The sequence below is a fragment of the Hermetia illucens genome, chromosome 2, assembly GCF_905115235.1.
Source record: "Hermetia illucens chromosome 2, iHerIll2.2.curated.20191125, whole genome shotgun sequence".
Lineage (NCBI taxonomy): Eukaryota > Metazoa > Arthropoda > Insecta > Diptera > Stratiomyidae > Hermetia > Hermetia illucens.
This window is the reverse complement of record NC_051850.1, coordinates 44174713-44191208: the sequence shown is the minus strand read 5'-3', so window position 1 is coordinate 44191208 and position 16496 is coordinate 44174713. Positions and strand designations below refer to the sequence as shown.

Sequence of the window (16496 nt, the reverse complement as noted above, 5' to 3'; positions counted from 1 at the left end):
CCTAGTAAGATAGCAGAGAATATCTTATAGATGGTACTCAGCAACGTGATACCTCTATAATTGCTGTACTGCGTGATATCTCCCTTTAAAAATGCCAGTCTTCAGGCATTGATTCGCTGTCCTATACCTTGAGCGTAAGTTGATAACCGCTTGGTGTAACCTACTCCGAGTACATGGTTTAATGGAGGGCCACTATAATATATGGTGCAGTGACTCTTCTGCAGGAAACTGGTCCAATGCATCTCTTGCAACGCTGTTACATCAGCCCTATATTGGGACAGGGTATCGGCTAGCTGCTTGGCAGCTCCATCTCTGTACAGGGAGCGCACGTTCCATAAGAAAATGCGCAAATCGTTATTCCTTTGTCGTTCCCGGCTTCACCGTTGTGTAGTCAATCCAGTCCGAGGTTCCTGTTGCGGCTTCGTAACAGGTTGTTTTCCGTGTAGGGTTATCAGCCCTATCCGACCCTCAACCTGGACGACCAGCTGGTACAATTTGTCCTGTTTTTAGGCGCGCAGCGGTCATTACGTGGAGGTGGAGATAGGGTTTGGTAGTAGAGCTGTTGGTGTTGATTCAGCAGGCGTTTCACCGTGGGGCCTATACTAACGTTAGTATAGGTAGGTGACAATTCCACAAGTAACCCTAAAAATGCAACGGCTGATATGCAATTCCAACGCAAGGCACCTCGAAGGGGGCCGCACCACTGTTACTACAAAACTTCGAAAAAGTGCAACGGTCGATACGCCGCACTAACGCAACACAAATCAATTTCTAACAACCACAAACACCACAGTTATAAACACTTATTTTCACTATACTGCATATAGCAATCGAAGATAAAATGGCACCAGTCGCGCAGTAGTAGGAACTTTTGCTTACCCAACTGCGCCTGATCAGAATCCGGCTCGACGGACCAAAAATGTTCGAGTAAAAATACCTTTGGTGAGTTAATAAAATTTATTATAAACACTTTAATGATTTACTCGGCAACTTGAACACCGTCCACTGGTGCTGTGTATCTACGTGCGGCGAACCAACGATTATTATTATGGCAAATTGCTGTGAGCAGAACTTTGACCGATGCGCAATGCAGAACTTTTTAAGAACATATGTATGTAAAATTTGTGTGTACAAATGATGTTCAATACAGTAAACTTTTAATGCTGTTCAAGCAATCAAGACTTTGCTATTTTGAAGCGTGTAATGAATCTGGTCAAGCACTTGATAACATTCATTGGCCACGAAGAGCCAGTTTAATTTGGTGGGGTAGCACCTAGTCAGCATGCCCTCTATGTTCCTACTTTTCCAGTTTTAACTTGTGTGTTTCCTTTCGCTAGGATGTGTGATATCTCCATGTTTGTTGTATTCCAGGCTCCGATGCGGTCCCACGCATCGGTCATAAAACAGTTCCGACGGTACATCACCTTCAATCTTGACTAGCACAGAGGCGTGCTACCGCATGTCGACGGAGCACTTCAGTATTTACTGGCGGATCTTCAGGGTAAATTCTGTCTAGGTCCACTTCAGTCAACCGGGATGGTCTTCTAATCAACACCAACCTAATAAGTCATTACAAAATACTCTTATCAAGTCAGCTCTTCATTTATCACTATAACACCTAACAAACTTGGTTTAATAGAGGTCTTTATACTGCAACTAAATATTTAGACAGGAACACCAGCCCACAAGGAGCTATCTGAAGCTTTGGAAACCAGGATAAGGAAGAGGCGAGACGATAAAGTGGTCAGGCAGGATCCTGTAGTTCGGTGCTCGGGACACCTAACTTCGTCCAACCATGTAGCAAATAAATAAAAACCACGGAACAGTCGTCAATAGCATAATTCAAACAAAAATATAAAATATCAAACAGTTTATTCTGTAATAGAAACGTTGAATATTATAACAGAATGTCGTATATTTCAGACGAAAAACATTGGATTTGATACTTTTATTGTATCTATACATCGCCTTCTATATTCTTCCGCAAGTCTGCTCATATCCAATCGAACTCTGGAACGAGAATCACTATCAGATGAATATGTCCCCATACTCGACGGTATATAGTATCCACTTACCCATCAATTAAAACTCGTCCCCTTGCCGCCATAAGATGCGCATAATAGGCCGGCGCTGGATACGAAACAGCCCGATTGCATCTAGTGAACATATGACAAAGAGCGTAAGTCACAGCCTGCAAGCTATCTGGGTCGAAATTATTGTCGTCCCGTATAACGCAATATTTCGAGGGCTTTGCCGTGCCTTGTATCGATTCATGACTGACGAGGAAAAATTGTTTCTCGCCTGGGTGCGTAATAGTGGTGTCAACCACTGTTCCTGGTAACACATTTTGATTCCTATCCCTCGGGTGAACAATGTCAGATGGAACCGGCGGGAAGAATCGTGTGTGATGTCGCTTCTGAACCACCAAACAAGTCAGCTTTGGTTTGTAGTTCGGTTTTGCCTGAAATTGAGTTTGCATCAGAAAACTGAATGCTACCACCGGACAATTCAACACTTACTCTAGCGAACGCTCTATTAATTGCGCTCAGCTCTATCTCCTCCAATTGCTTGAACTGTCCATCAGAGACACCGTCACGATAATAAATAATATGCGTGGGGAATTGGTTACGTTTCCGATTGAAAAAATGCAGTTGTTCTAATACGATGTTTTCCATATCTTCAATCATCTCTTTTTTAGCATCCTGTAAACGCCAGCACGCATTGTACTGGAAGGCATTTACATCGTGTGAAGCTACAACACCGACAACGCTAGGGATATGTGATTGATCCGGGGATGGATGTGTTACATCCGCTCCTAAAAGCATCACGGCAGTGTTCTTGATAAATTGTATTTCCATGGATGGTTTCAACATGTGATTCACTCCATTGAGTTTGGCGTTGACTTTTAAAAAAATATTTGCGATGGTAGACTGATTCATTTTCTTTTGCACAGTGACCCATTTCACACACTGTGTCACTATTTTCAGGTCGATCTCAGCTATTTGTTTCACCTTAGAATATGTGTCGCCAAAGCCACCTATTATAACGAAAACAATCGAACAGCCCGCCTGTTTCAACTTTTCTAGTTTCTCGGGAATAGAGCGAACCTGCAACTCCTTCCACAATTCGTACCTATCTTGAACATTCATGTCGTTTCTTCGAGCTTCGTTAATTATCTGCGAATTAAAGAAAACTGTAATATCGAATAAAATGCAAATGCGGTAAATTTGTTTTACTTTCTTAGCAAACTCTACAACGGCACCATCGTTAGCTCGGGTGGTTATCAAAATTCCGAACTTCTGCAGGGGAGCGGGTTGCAAATATTTCGATCTATCTGCTCGCCAGCTTCCTTTTTGTGGCATTATCGAATTTTCCTTATATTGTATCGTCGGAGGTTGAATGTTCCTCGCAATTACCTTGATGAATTCAGAGTCTAATGATAGTCGGAATCCTTGCATTACATCATTCGCGTTATGGCGAAATGAGTTAAACATTTCAAAAATTTTACTCTTTCTGATCGTTGTGGACGTAGCAGCATGTCCTATCAAGGCTCGAGTTTGATCTGGCCCTGCACGTGCCCGGATATTTTGCCCCGGTTGGACCCTGCACAACTCAATCGGCAAGTAAATTCTCCGTACAGTGCCGACTGACACGCACGGAAAATCAGGGTTTCGCAGGCTGTAGTTTTTACTCCGATAGTATTCTTCAATTGTCATGGACGTTTGAGTTTCATCATTTATAAATGTCTTTCTATTCGCAGGCTCTGCTAAACCGTTTGCCTTGTACAACTTACACGCCCCATTCATGCAAGCTGGAGGAGTGTAGATTATATTGAGATTCCTTATGTAGCTGTCGGCTTGGTCGAAATTTCTATTCAAGTTCAAATAAACATCCTGAAGGGTTGAATCCCTGGGGAATCCTTTGTGGGTAACATCAATATTCAACATCGGAAAATCTCCTAGAGTAGCTGATTGATAGAGTCCCAACCACAAATCAAACTGATCACCCAGGTCCTCCGGGTTTGTAGGCTTCGTATAGAAAGCACGACCAGCTTGTTTTGACATCCGAGATGGGGGTGTTCGTAGGACAACATCAATACACTGCAAAGCGCGCAATGGCTTTTCGCCGATACCAGTATCATGATAACTGAAATGAATGAATCAGAAAAGTGCTTTGCCGCATGTGACAACACTCACTTCTTCAGGGCCATCAAGTCAATCTCTAAATCTCTCGCTTCTTTCATAGTAATTTTGATTTCTTTATTCGCATTGGTTTCGCCATCAATGAATTGTACCTAGAAGACACGAAAAACCAAAGTTAAATTTGGAAAAAAAAACAAATGCAGCAGATTTCTTACCACATGCTCAACGCCCAGGAAATTAGGTGGAACTTTGACCGCAGAATATGCAATATTCTTCCCATCGAATGCAATAGGAAAACTTCCCCGCTGACCGGCATTTGCACTCAAAACTTGCGTTCGTAACTGCTCAAAAGCAACTGGCCGAAAACGAGTGGGTCGTTCTAGGTTGAATTGGACATCATATTGATAGGCAACTTTTGGCATCTTGTCCATGATTATTTTAACATAGTTGGCTTCGATTTGATGTTGTTTGCCATTTTTTCCACACCATTTGAAATTTTTGGGGTCCGGAGGGGTGGTTCTTAAGTTGAAATCCGCTAGAACACCTTTTATAGGCGTCTGTGTTTTTGAACTCGTTTTAGACTTTTCACTTGAAGTCGAGCTTACGGATAGTGTTTCAAATTTACTTTCAACCGCTTTTCCTGGGGGTGGTCGATCCTCTTGTTGACGTCTTGCTTGTTCACTTTCTCTCTGTTGTTGATAACCTTCCTGTCTTGGTTGTTGGCCTCTCCATTCTGATTGTTGACCTTGCCACGATGATTGCTGACCTGTTCCTGATTGTTGAGGCTGTCGACCGCCTCCTCGAGGTTGTTGACCTCCTCCCCGAGGTAGTTGACCTTCACATCCCGCTTGCTGTCGACCTCCCCATCCCGCCTGCTGTTGACCTCCCCATCCCGCCTGTTGTTGACTTTCTGCCGGAGGTCGTTGGTCTCCACCCCGAGGTTGTTGACCTCCTCGAGGTTGTTGGCCTCCTCCTCGAGGTTGTTGACCTCCTCCTCGAGGTTGTTGACCTCCTCCCCGAGGTAGTTGACCTTCCCATCCCGCCTGCTGTTGACCCCCCCATCCCGTCTGTTGTTGACCTCCCCATCCCGCCTGTTGTTGACCTCCCCATCCCGCCTGTTGTTGACCTCCTCGAGGTTGTTGACCTCCACCTCGAGGTTGTTGACCTCCTCCTCGAGGTTGCTGACCTCCTACCCGAGGTAGTTGACCTCCCCATCCCGCCTGCTGTTGACCTCCCCATCCCGCCTGTTGTTGACCTTCTCCTCGAGGTCGTTGGTCTTCACCCCGAGGTTGTTGACCCCCCCACCCCGCTTGTCGTTGACCTCCCCATCCCACCTGTTGTTGACCTTCTCCCCGAGGTCGTTGGTCTCCACCCCGAGGTTGTTGACCTCCCCATCCCGCCTGTTGTTGACCTCCACCTCGAGGTTGTTGACCTACTTCTCCCTGTTGTTGACCTGTTGTCACACTAGCTGGACCCTGTTCTGATTTTATTTCCCTTTTTACGACGGCCCCTGGATCTCCCGACGGACCTATATTGAAGAAACGTAAAATTGTTTTTAAAAATAGTAAAAGTAATTCGGATTTTCAATTTTACGATTTTAATTGAGAAGTTATTTTTAACGACATTATCATAGTTAAAAGCTCTTTTGAAATTATGTCTGCGACTTGGCGATAGTTTTTTCGACGCTGAGAATAACTCTAAATTCTTTGACGCGCGGTTTAAAGATTTCTGCAACTTGAATCGTCGCACACTGTTCAAGCACAGGGCCTGTTATAAGAACGGTTGGTTGGATCTAGGAATGACTACGGCTAATATACGTAACAAAAGGTATGCTGACATCGGTCTCGAAACGAATCATCACTTAACGGTTGTTTCCCTACTGTGTGCCTAATGCAATGTGCGGAGAGCTCCAACCTCCCCAAACTTAACACGATTGTCGTTCGACAATAGAAGTCCTACCTTTCTGACCGAACGACAAACAAGTTCACCGGAGAATTTTGACAAGCCCCCTGTCATACTCAAAAAAAACTCCTTTATCTGGCGCAGGTTGTCAGATGTTTGGCATACATGCTCTTGATGTTTCAAACGTACAAAGAATCAAAGTAAGCGAAAAAGTTTAAACAACAGGCATATCCCACGGTATAGCGATTTCGATTTTTCAAGAAAAGATGGGTACGAGAAAAATGTCAACCAAATAAGTCTACATCAAGAAGACCACATGCAGAAGATTCATCTCTCGGCCCTTTACTTCGATGGTGTTGGTGCTAGGAGAAAGTTACAACAGAAGATACGATGTTATGTTATTACATTCCAATGTGCACTCCACCACTCTAAGCTCTAAACACAAATTCATTCAAGAATAAGAAATTCAAACTGCATTCGAAACACCATAAAAAATATCGAATTCAAATTTGTGTAAACATTTAAGGATAGAAGAAAAATCATCATAATATACGTCAGCATCTGCACGCGCACTCAATCTGAGACACTACTTGTTAATAGAAATATCCGCTCTGCATTGCAGTTTTCCTCAGTTCCATGAATTGCTGATATATCGATTTGCTCATAGGTGTTAAGTTAATATTGTAATTTCAGTCTTAATTGAAGATCAAGGAAATAAACCTCAATCGCCTTGGTAGCAGAGTAGATTTGCCGGGTAAGTCCAAATCCATTTGGCTCCTTGTTATTTCCGAATCAAGTAGCCCCAAAAAAACACCAGTCCGCCTGTCGGTGAACTAACGTGTGCGGCGCTGACGACAACCCGGCATGGAGTGGACTTATATTTTTGCAAACGCTTCGGAATAGGTAATATTGAGCTGACAGCTGTGGTATTCTGTTGCCTTACTACACCAGGGTCACATCTCGTTAGAACGGTTTTGAGGTTAATATTGCAGCTGCCTCCTTCTCCACAAACCCCCATAAGGGTTTGCGTCAACCCACGCGTTAACTCCCTGTTCGTATGGACAGTCACGCAGATTGATAAACTCGCCAAATAGGCGAAAGTTTAAGTTGTCTCACGGAGACGGTGAACCTCATCCGAAAGATAGGGAGTAAAGGAAAACAGGCTACCCAAGACGTGCATTGGTCTTAAATGGCTGCTACCATCACCCAGCGAAACATTTCTAGGGATGTCAACTCCTGGATCTTATTAGACACCATCGAAACTCCTGGAAGAAAGCTCAAGAGGAACTGAGGAAAAACATATCCCTAGCCCAGCCCCAAGCTGCACAAAACGCGTTGCCCTCAGCTCTCCCCAGGCGGAACAAACAATTGATAAAAGCAGACGAGGAAAAAACAGCGTCGACCTGCCGCCAAGGACGTAGCAAGAGAAATTCCGAACCGGTGATATACTTGTCGAACTTGGATCGAACACTAACAAAAAGGGTACATTCAGCGAGACAGCCCAGAACATTCTAAGCACAAAAGCAGTGGTTTCTAGCCTAGAACTTATGCGCACTCCCGAAATAAGGGATCTGCATTCTCTCACGAACACAGAAGAAGTATAGGAATCACAAGAGATAAGATAATTCAGATATGAGCAACCTCAAGGTAGGAGTCAACCCAACACTCAATAAGTCCCCGAGCTAAAACATAGATGGCACCACTTTTGATAGACTCATATGATTTCCGAATGGTAGTAACCGTCAAACGATACGTGCCAAAATTTCATGAAATTGGAGCCATTAATTTACATAATAAAACATGGGTTTTTTGATGGGGGAAAAATGGTGTAGTCAAAAAATGGCTCGATAAGCTTCATGGAGACTGCGCTAGAGAAATCAACTTTCACTGGTTGGTATGCTAAATTTAAAGCTGACGCCCAAAATCGGTAGTTGTTCCGGAAAACATAAAAAAATGTTCACAAAACAGTTTTGGAAGACTGGAAAGTGAAGTTACGTGAGATAGCTAACACCTTAAGGATATCAGAAGGTAATGTATTCGAAATTTTTCACGAAAATTTGAGCATGCGTAAGTTGCTTTCGAAGTTTCGAGCTATTCAAGTGAAATATTATAAAAAGATCGTCAGGTGAGTGTTCATCGCATGATATTTTGTTCAGCGACTACAAAAGTAAAACGATCAATACCAAATATTACATGACATTATTGGATCGCTTGAAGAAATTAAAAGACAACGTCGTCACATGCAAAAGAAAAAGTGCTGTTTCACCAGGACAATGCGAACTCCTTTTTCTTCAGCCTTTGTCCCGTTCACAAGCGGGGTCAGCTCGTCGTGATCGGGTTCGCCATGCCTGATCTGGGTGCAATCTCGAGGCTTTACCAGGAAAATGCGAACGATGGTGAAAAAGACGAATTACATTTCGAATCGCTTCCCCACCCACCGTACTCTCCAGGTCTGAACGCCCTGGCCTTTGCAAACCTCAAACAAATGCTCCAGGCAAACAAATTTCATTTAGATGAACCGACTGCAGAAATTGAGGGCAATTTTGAGAGCAAAGATAATAATATTTTTCTCAATTATTGACTGATGTATTATATTTGTCAAATTCCAGAAGACAAAAATTGGCCATTGTCCACGCCTCTGAGAACACAGAGAGCCAATTTCTTCATGGCGAGAAAATAAAGACCGCGTGAATCATTTGCAGGAAAAGGCCATCTTGTTGCTTTAAGTGCTAGGCCTATGTGCACTTAGCAGGGGTTTGCAAAAGAGAGGATAGAAGCACTTTGTGTGACAGATGTGGCGAACCCGGTCACAAAGCCAATACTTGGGGGTCAGAAAATGCTGTGTTCTTTGCAAGGACCGCGGGGTTTATGTTCCCGATTCCGGGTGGCGCCACATCTTCAATGAAGTATTGCAGAAAGTGAAAAGAAAGAGCCTGAATCTTCAATGCATGGCAGCAATCGTAGGAAAGGTAAATGGATCGCACATCTCACGAAAGATGATTCAATCGAAAGTATGGTGAGGCCGACTAATTCAATTCCTAACTCAGCCGCTCAGCAGACACGGATAGTTTTAGCCTCTCCTGCTCACAATCACTGTTGCTTGACTGTATTTACTGCAGAGAAGCGGCGGTTCCGGTTCTGTAGAAGGTAGTTCTGTTGGCCAGGTAGGGACACGGGAAACAAAGTGGCCTCGCCTGAGGTAATATGTCAAATGGTTCCGGATTCTTGTCCTAATTTTAGCCAGTGCATAAGACACAAAGTGCAAAACTACTTTGTGTGTAAATTCATTTCGATTCCAAAAATTTTATGAAAAGTTCAATATAAGTGTATGTCATAAAAGGTTACTGTTACCTACTTCGTTAAAGGACCATTGCAGGAAGGTTCAGCCTTTCCTTTGTTTCAATTCTTCCCTGATTTGAAATGATTTGGCTTTGTTTTTCGCGATCAAAAACATAAAATTCCACACGCCATTGATTTCATTTGTAGTGAAAATTTTAAACACAACATGAATGTTGGTGGTTGAATATTGGAAGGTATGTGCTTAAAAATGGACTTTTTTTGCATCATTTGTTACAAAATGACATTTCTTATCACGCCCAGTTGAAACTCAAAAAGGAAGGTTGCTTTTCGTTAATCCTACACTGAAAAGTGTTTCTGTATAAGTTGTGATTCAAGTCTTTAAGTGCATCCCATAAAGTAAAGATATTTTTTTGAGAAACTTTTGTGTTTTACTGGCGTCCGAGCAGGGACCGCAGTCGCTAGTACTATTCAGAAGTTTTCCGGGAATGATTCTCCACGGGGACAACCAAGTGTGTAGTTAACCTGACAGTGTGGTAGGCTTGTGGGCAAAGTTTTAGAATTTGCACCGAACAGACAACTTCGACCAACGTTAACGCTGTGCAATTTCTATCAAACTTGATTCTAAGATGAACTTAAGGAGAGTTTTGCAGTCAATTACTAAAAGTTATAGTGATATACTATTATTCAATTTATTTGAACAGATATCGGTATGGAGGATATTTCAGAGCCTAGGCACCGTATAATGGCAGCCCTGCATTTTTTTTTCAGATTTTTCGGTTGAGTAGATTTCTGACAATGAGTTAATGAAAGAAATGACCACTTTTCAGTCCCGCTCTTTCCTTTTTGCATTAAATGTCAGAAAGGCATTGAAAAGTACTGACCGATACCTTTCATTTGATACCCCACATGACTATATTTGATGACAAGAAAAAAACTACACACCCCTTTGCATTTATGGAAACCCTACTTAAGGGGGTCATCCCGTGTGTCGGGTTGGAGAAATCTATTCTTTTTGCATGAATTGTATCTATATATAGTGGAGAATATGTGGGCAAAGGGATTTTCCGATATTCCGAGTCCTTCAGAAATTACAGGGTTAAACAGGTAAGGAGTTTGCAGTCGCGACTAGAGTACTCGATGAGAAAGAGCGTCGAATCTTTTTTTACCGATTAGTTTTTTAGCTGAGCGTTATAAATTCGAACACATGTATAAATATAAAAAATGGAAAACCAATCAATTGTCTAAACTTATTTGCGGTTTGGAATAAAAAGGATAATCCAGTCTAGAGTGAGCACTGAAAGGCTTTCAAGCTATACTCGGTTATATTTTGTTGTGCTGTTTGTGTGTTCAGTGATTTTTTTAAATGGATCGTACGAAGGGAGACCGCTTTAACGTTCAACGTCAACTAAAAAAAGAGTATTTCATGGGAATCGATAGTTATCAGAGAAGAAAAGGGACTTCGCATCAACATCAGCAAAGAAACTTTTAGCAAGCATGAACATGGATGTTCCAATTGCGACAAGTTTTGTATATTGTATATTGGATTTTGGTGGAGTTTTCTCCGGTATTTCTGCAAATAATAAAATATACGTAGTAGTAACAAAGGAATGCGTAGGACATGTCGAGAAAAGAATGGGAACGCGGCTTAGAAATGCAAAGAAGAATCACAAAGGCATTGGTTGAAAAGGGGCTGGAAAACTTACTGATAAGGACCTCTAGAGACGAAAATCCTCAGCATCAAAATTGTCCAGCAGGCGAGGACAGTTGGTGCAAATGGCGCAAAGCGGAAGCTGAAGGAGAACTGGATAGTTTTCACCACGAGAAGGACCCTTTGACTGAAGAAGTTCAAACAATCATCAAACCAATCTACGAAGATTTGTCACGAGATGATCTCGTGAACAGAAATTTAGGAGCAGAGACCCAAAATAACAATGAGTCGTTAAATGCATTGATCTAGACTTTCGCTCCTAAACACCTTCATTCTGGGGCCAAGGTCGTAGAAATAGCCACTTTTCTGGCTGTAATTATTTTCAATAAAGGATTCAATGGTATTCTCAAAATCCTAGTGACAATGGGATGTCAAGTTGGTCACATATGTCAGGTTTATGCCGACGCCATAATGAAGCGCGAATTTGGCGGTCCGAACGACGATCGACTGACCTCGCTAAAAGAGCCAGAATTGAAACCAGAGAGCAACAATCGGCCTTACAAGACTTTTTTGAAGAAACAGAGGGTGCTCTCTATGGACCAGGTATAGCAGATTAATGATGAGCTAAAATTTTATTGTTGATAATCACATTTAAATTTTCAAATGCGTTTTTCTCGAAACTGCATCTTGAAAATCGGCTGCCGCCATAGCTCAAAATCTATCTATTCTTTGAAATTTTCACGGCTTCTTTAGTACATATTTCTACGGTCCGCAAACTAGGATAATTGCAATCAGACGGGTAGTTTTTTTTTATTTATCAAAAAAGCCGTAAAATCCAAAAAATTAAGTTTAAAAGCCCACCAAAAATTTACCTTTCAATATTTTCTAATTATCCTAGTTTGCGGACCGGGAAATATTGTCCACATTAAAATGTCGTTCAGTTTTTTTCCTCAGATGAACACAGCGTCCTCCAGCGTTGCAGCAGAAAAACACCTTTTTTTGGAGATGGGTGCATAAATTAACACCTATTCCAAAAATTAGCTTTGATATCAAGCTTTATCACATATACTAGAGATATCAATAAATATATGGTGAAAAAATCACGTTTTTATCTTTATCCAGTCCTACAAAATAATTTTTCAAAAAAGGCAAAAATAACGGCCTTCACACGGGATGACCCCATTAAGTTCCTCGTAGAACGATGTAACTTTCTGCATTCGTGGGCATTCATAGTTCCCACCTTCCCACCAAATTTGATGTAAATCGACAGGACCGTTCTGAGAATGCTGCGTGTGACAAATAGACACAAAACTTGAAAAAGCAGCACATATAACACGGCAAAGAAGCGGAGAAAGAGGATAAGATCAATAGGCGCCATGCCCATTGTCGACGAGGGACATTTAGTAACAGCAAACAGCCTGGAACCAGGCACATAAATAAGGCTCATAGTTAGACACACGAGAGAGAAATAATGAAAAGCGACGCGGAAAAGTTACTTAACACCGGCGAAAGAAACTGATCAAGGCTCAGAATGATCGTCTACAGTACCAACGATGGCATTACTCATTAAGAGATCCTTAACGAATGGCACTGATAGGATAACAATTTAATGAATAATGACCTCTAAATTGATGTATCTTAATTATTTAAAATTTTCTAAGGTGCAATGAAAGCAGAATGGCGAACCGAAATATTATTTATCCACCTCGGCCGCCTGCCTTCGGCCCCGCGCCAGAGCACCAGGCAGAAAATTGGGTTCGCTCTGCAGTAAACGACGACGAGAAGACAACGTCCGCAAGGGCTCCGTTGGGCACTTAGGAAACCCATTGTGACCAGGTCCGGAATTGGAGTCAAGATTACCAATAAGGAACTCAACCAAGGATCAATTAGTAAAGCCGGTCTTAGTTTTGGCATTTGTTGGAAAAGTGGGGAATGCGGGGGGTTGAAAGTGATCACCTCTTTAAGGGGGCCATTCTCAGAAACTACTCAACCGAAAAATCTGAAAAAAATCAGGAGGCTGCCACTATATGGTGCCTGGGCTCCGAAATACCTTCCATACCGATATCTGTTCGAATAAAGTTAATAGTATATTACTATAATTTTTCGTAATTGGCTGGAAACTCCCCTTAAGTTCATCCTAGCACCACGAAATGCAGTGATGTAGGCTATAATGTAGAGCATGATCGTACCAAGTTTGGTGGAAATCATACTATTACTAACGCGAAAATTGTTGCGTTTTGAAAATTGAAGACTATGAATGTCAATATCACCCGAAAGTGGATACTCTCACATTATATACAGATATATTACGTGCTACGTACTCAGAAATACACAACACCTTTCGTACCTAAGCGTCCAGCTTCCGGTTTTCCGACCTGTTTTGACTTTTTTTAGAATTTTTTTTGTGAAGAACTGGATAAAGATAAAAATACGAATTTTTCTCCATAGATTTACTAATATCTTGAGCGTTCATAGCAATTTTTCGAGCCCGATCGCATAGTTCATTTTTAAAATACAGAGCAATTTATACACCCACCTCCAAAAAAAAGGTATTTTTCTGCTGCCCCGCTAGATGGCACTGCCATCATCTTAAAGAAAACAAGTCGGGAAACCGGAAGCTGGGCGCTTCAGATATGAAAGGTTTTGTCTGCTTCTCCTATGAGTATATTTGAGTGTAGAACTATCCCATTTGTGCGTAGCCCGTTAAGAATATGCATATATACTAAATTAGTACTTCGGGTTGTAAATTTACACGGTAAAGACAACTTGAGCTACTGTAACTTTGTTACTAATAGTATGATTTTGATCAAACTTGGAGATAATATGCTTCATATTATATTTTACACTACTACCAACTTTTATAACTCTGAGATAAACGTAAGGGGGGTTTTACTCAATTTTCCCAAAAATATGGTAATATACTGTTATTAACTTAATTTGAACAGATATCGATATGGAGAGTATTTTGAGACCTAGACACCATATAGAAGCAGCTTCATGATTTTTTCCAGATTTTTCGGTTGGGTAGTTTCTGAGAAAGGCTCCGTTAAAGAAACCATCATTTTGCACCCCTCCCACTCCCCGCCTTTTTAACAAATCTCAAAATTAAGATCGGCTTCGAAAAGTACTAATCGAGACCTTTCATTTGATACCCATGTTACACCCCCCTTTTACATGTATGGGGACCCCCACCCCTAAATCTCAACGTAGGAGGATATCACTCACTGCATGTCTGGGGGTCCACAGTTCCCACTTTCTCACCAAATTTCGTGACAATCGGTATAGCCGTTTCTGAGAAAAGTGTGTGAGAGACAGACAGACGGACAGACAGACAGACATTGAACCGATCTTTATAAGGTTTTGTTTTACAAACAAAACCTTAAAAAGTAAACGACATTTCAACGTACAGACTTAACTACAGTCCGCAAACTAGGATTATTAAAAAATATTAAAAGCTACATTTTTGATGCCGTGTTAAACTTTTTTTTGTGAATTTTGCTGTTTCTTCACTTCTTCAATAAATAAAAAAAAAACTACTGAATAAATCGCAATTATCCCAGTTTGCGGACCGCAGAAATATGTCCTAAATTAGTCGTGAAAATTTCAAAGAATTTGGTTGGATCGATTTTGGGCTATGGTGGCAGCAAATTTTCAACATGCAGTTCTGGAAAAACGCATTTAAAAAGTAGAATACGATTTTTAGCCATAAAACCTTAACTGACCATTAATTTCCTATACCTAGTCCATAAACCTTAGGCTTCTTCAAGAAAGACATGCACAGCCTTGGCTTCAATTCTTATCTTTTTAGCGAAGTCATTCGGACCGATAAATACGAGAGTTATTACGGCGATCGACATAAATCTGGCATGTGACTTACCACGTGTTTAACACTATAATTTCCGAACGGCTCCGAATATCAAAAAATCCCTTCGCCCACATATTCTGCACTATATTTAGATACAATTGATGCCAAAAAAAATTCGATTCCGCGGATCTGACACACGGGATGACCCCCTTAATGGGGCAAATAATAATAATAATAATCGTTCGCGCAACAATCCAATTGGATCAGAGCATCGAAGTGTGTTAGAACACTTCATTCAAGACAGTAACGGTACAATACAGGATTACAGTACCCCGTAGGAGACAATGTGCTCAGCATTGCACTCGCCCGAGATTATTATCCTAATTTGACTCAGGTACTCATTCACAGCTGAGTCGACTGGTATACGACGTGAAATCACGATATAAATTCCACTGCCAGCAGTGAGATTTGAACCGCGACCTTCCGTACGACAGCCGGACACAATGGGACAAATGCTCACTGAAATGTCTTTATAAACGAAATACACAAAACCTTTCGTACCTGAAGCGTCCAGTTCCCGGTTTCCCGACTTTTTAAAACCGAATATGACTTTCATATTCTTATCACATATTTTCGGATGTATTTTCAAGTAAAATCAATCATAAAAAAATTAAAATTTACAAAAGTTGAACCCGTCACGTCTCCTTAAGGACAAGAAGAGATTGCAAGCTGTCAAAGCGAAGTAGAAAGTATTTTGCCTGTTCGATCGACTCGAAAAGATGCCGAGGTCCAAACAATGAAAGTTAACATTAAAAGTAAAATAAAATGATTAAAACAGGGTTGATCACGATTGTAGCGAAGAATTGGAAATATTGAAGCTACAACAGAAAAGCAGGCACCTCAACGCTCGCAATAAAAACACCTAAACATCTAAAAATGGCAGAACATACTATTTCTTTACTGAAGGGTACTTTTACGGAAAGGCAAATTCGGAAAATGGGAAATCCGAATAAAAAGATACCTTAGAGTAGTGAGGGTATTTCTTCTGCCATTTCTCTTTGCTCTACTGGACCACAAGCATACAAGGCTTCTATACAAAGAGAAAAGTAGCACTGCCTCCCTACACTAAGAAAATGTGCTCAAAAGATAAAACTAAATCCTGAAATCATGAATACTGTGCCGCAACTACTATCAAAATCAAGTACGACATTAAGGAACGACTGGGTGTTTTATCTTTCTACGAGATAAAGATCAAAAGTACTTTTGAGCATGATAAGACAAACGACTTGCACTTGAATTTTGCAAATTTTTCTTTGACTTTCTGAGAGTGAGGTGTTCTGTTGTTCGTAATTGATAGCAGCGTTCGATTTACTTATAATCAATTTTAGTTTCGACTTCATTTTTGGTCATAGCATTAACGAATCTGTGATCATCTTACCAAATTGGAATTTCGAAATGGAATATATCTGAGACTTTTCTACCGATTTTTATAGCTATGGATTTTATTCATAGATAGAGATGTTACCTACAAATCTTAATTCATAACTTTGCTTTAGCGGCACGATTACGGCTTCCGTGCCCCGCGATTTAATGATGGATTCTGATACAATAGCGCAAAATAAGACAAAATAAAAAGGAAAAAATTTTCTTAAAATAAAACAAAATGAAACGAAAATAAAAAGTCTCGACGTCTCAGTTA

General features: G+C 41.1%; 1 protein-coding gene across 1 annotated transcript in view; it reads right to left on the bottom strand.

The window, feature by feature from the left end:
• Nucleotides 1-1855: 1855 nt before the first annotated feature.
• Nucleotides 1856-16496, bottom strand: part of LOC119649716 (protein argonaute-2-like) — a 28251-nt gene continuing 13610 nt past the window's right edge. The window contains exons 3-9 of the mRNA XM_038051994.1: nucleotides 5464-5670; nucleotides 4358-5091; nucleotides 4197-4294; nucleotides 3237-4146; nucleotides 2520-3176; nucleotides 2076-2461; nucleotides 1856-2010 (exon numbers count right to left, since the gene is read on the bottom strand). Coding sequence (XP_037907922.1) covers nucleotides 1920-2010; nucleotides 2076-2461; nucleotides 2520-3176; nucleotides 3237-4146; nucleotides 4197-4294; nucleotides 4358-5091; nucleotides 5464-5670 — 3083 coding nt within the window. The 3' untranslated portion in view covers nucleotides 1856-1919. The remainder of the gene's footprint in view (nucleotides 2011-2075; nucleotides 2462-2519; nucleotides 3177-3236; nucleotides 4147-4196; nucleotides 4295-4357; nucleotides 5092-5463; nucleotides 5671-16496) is intronic.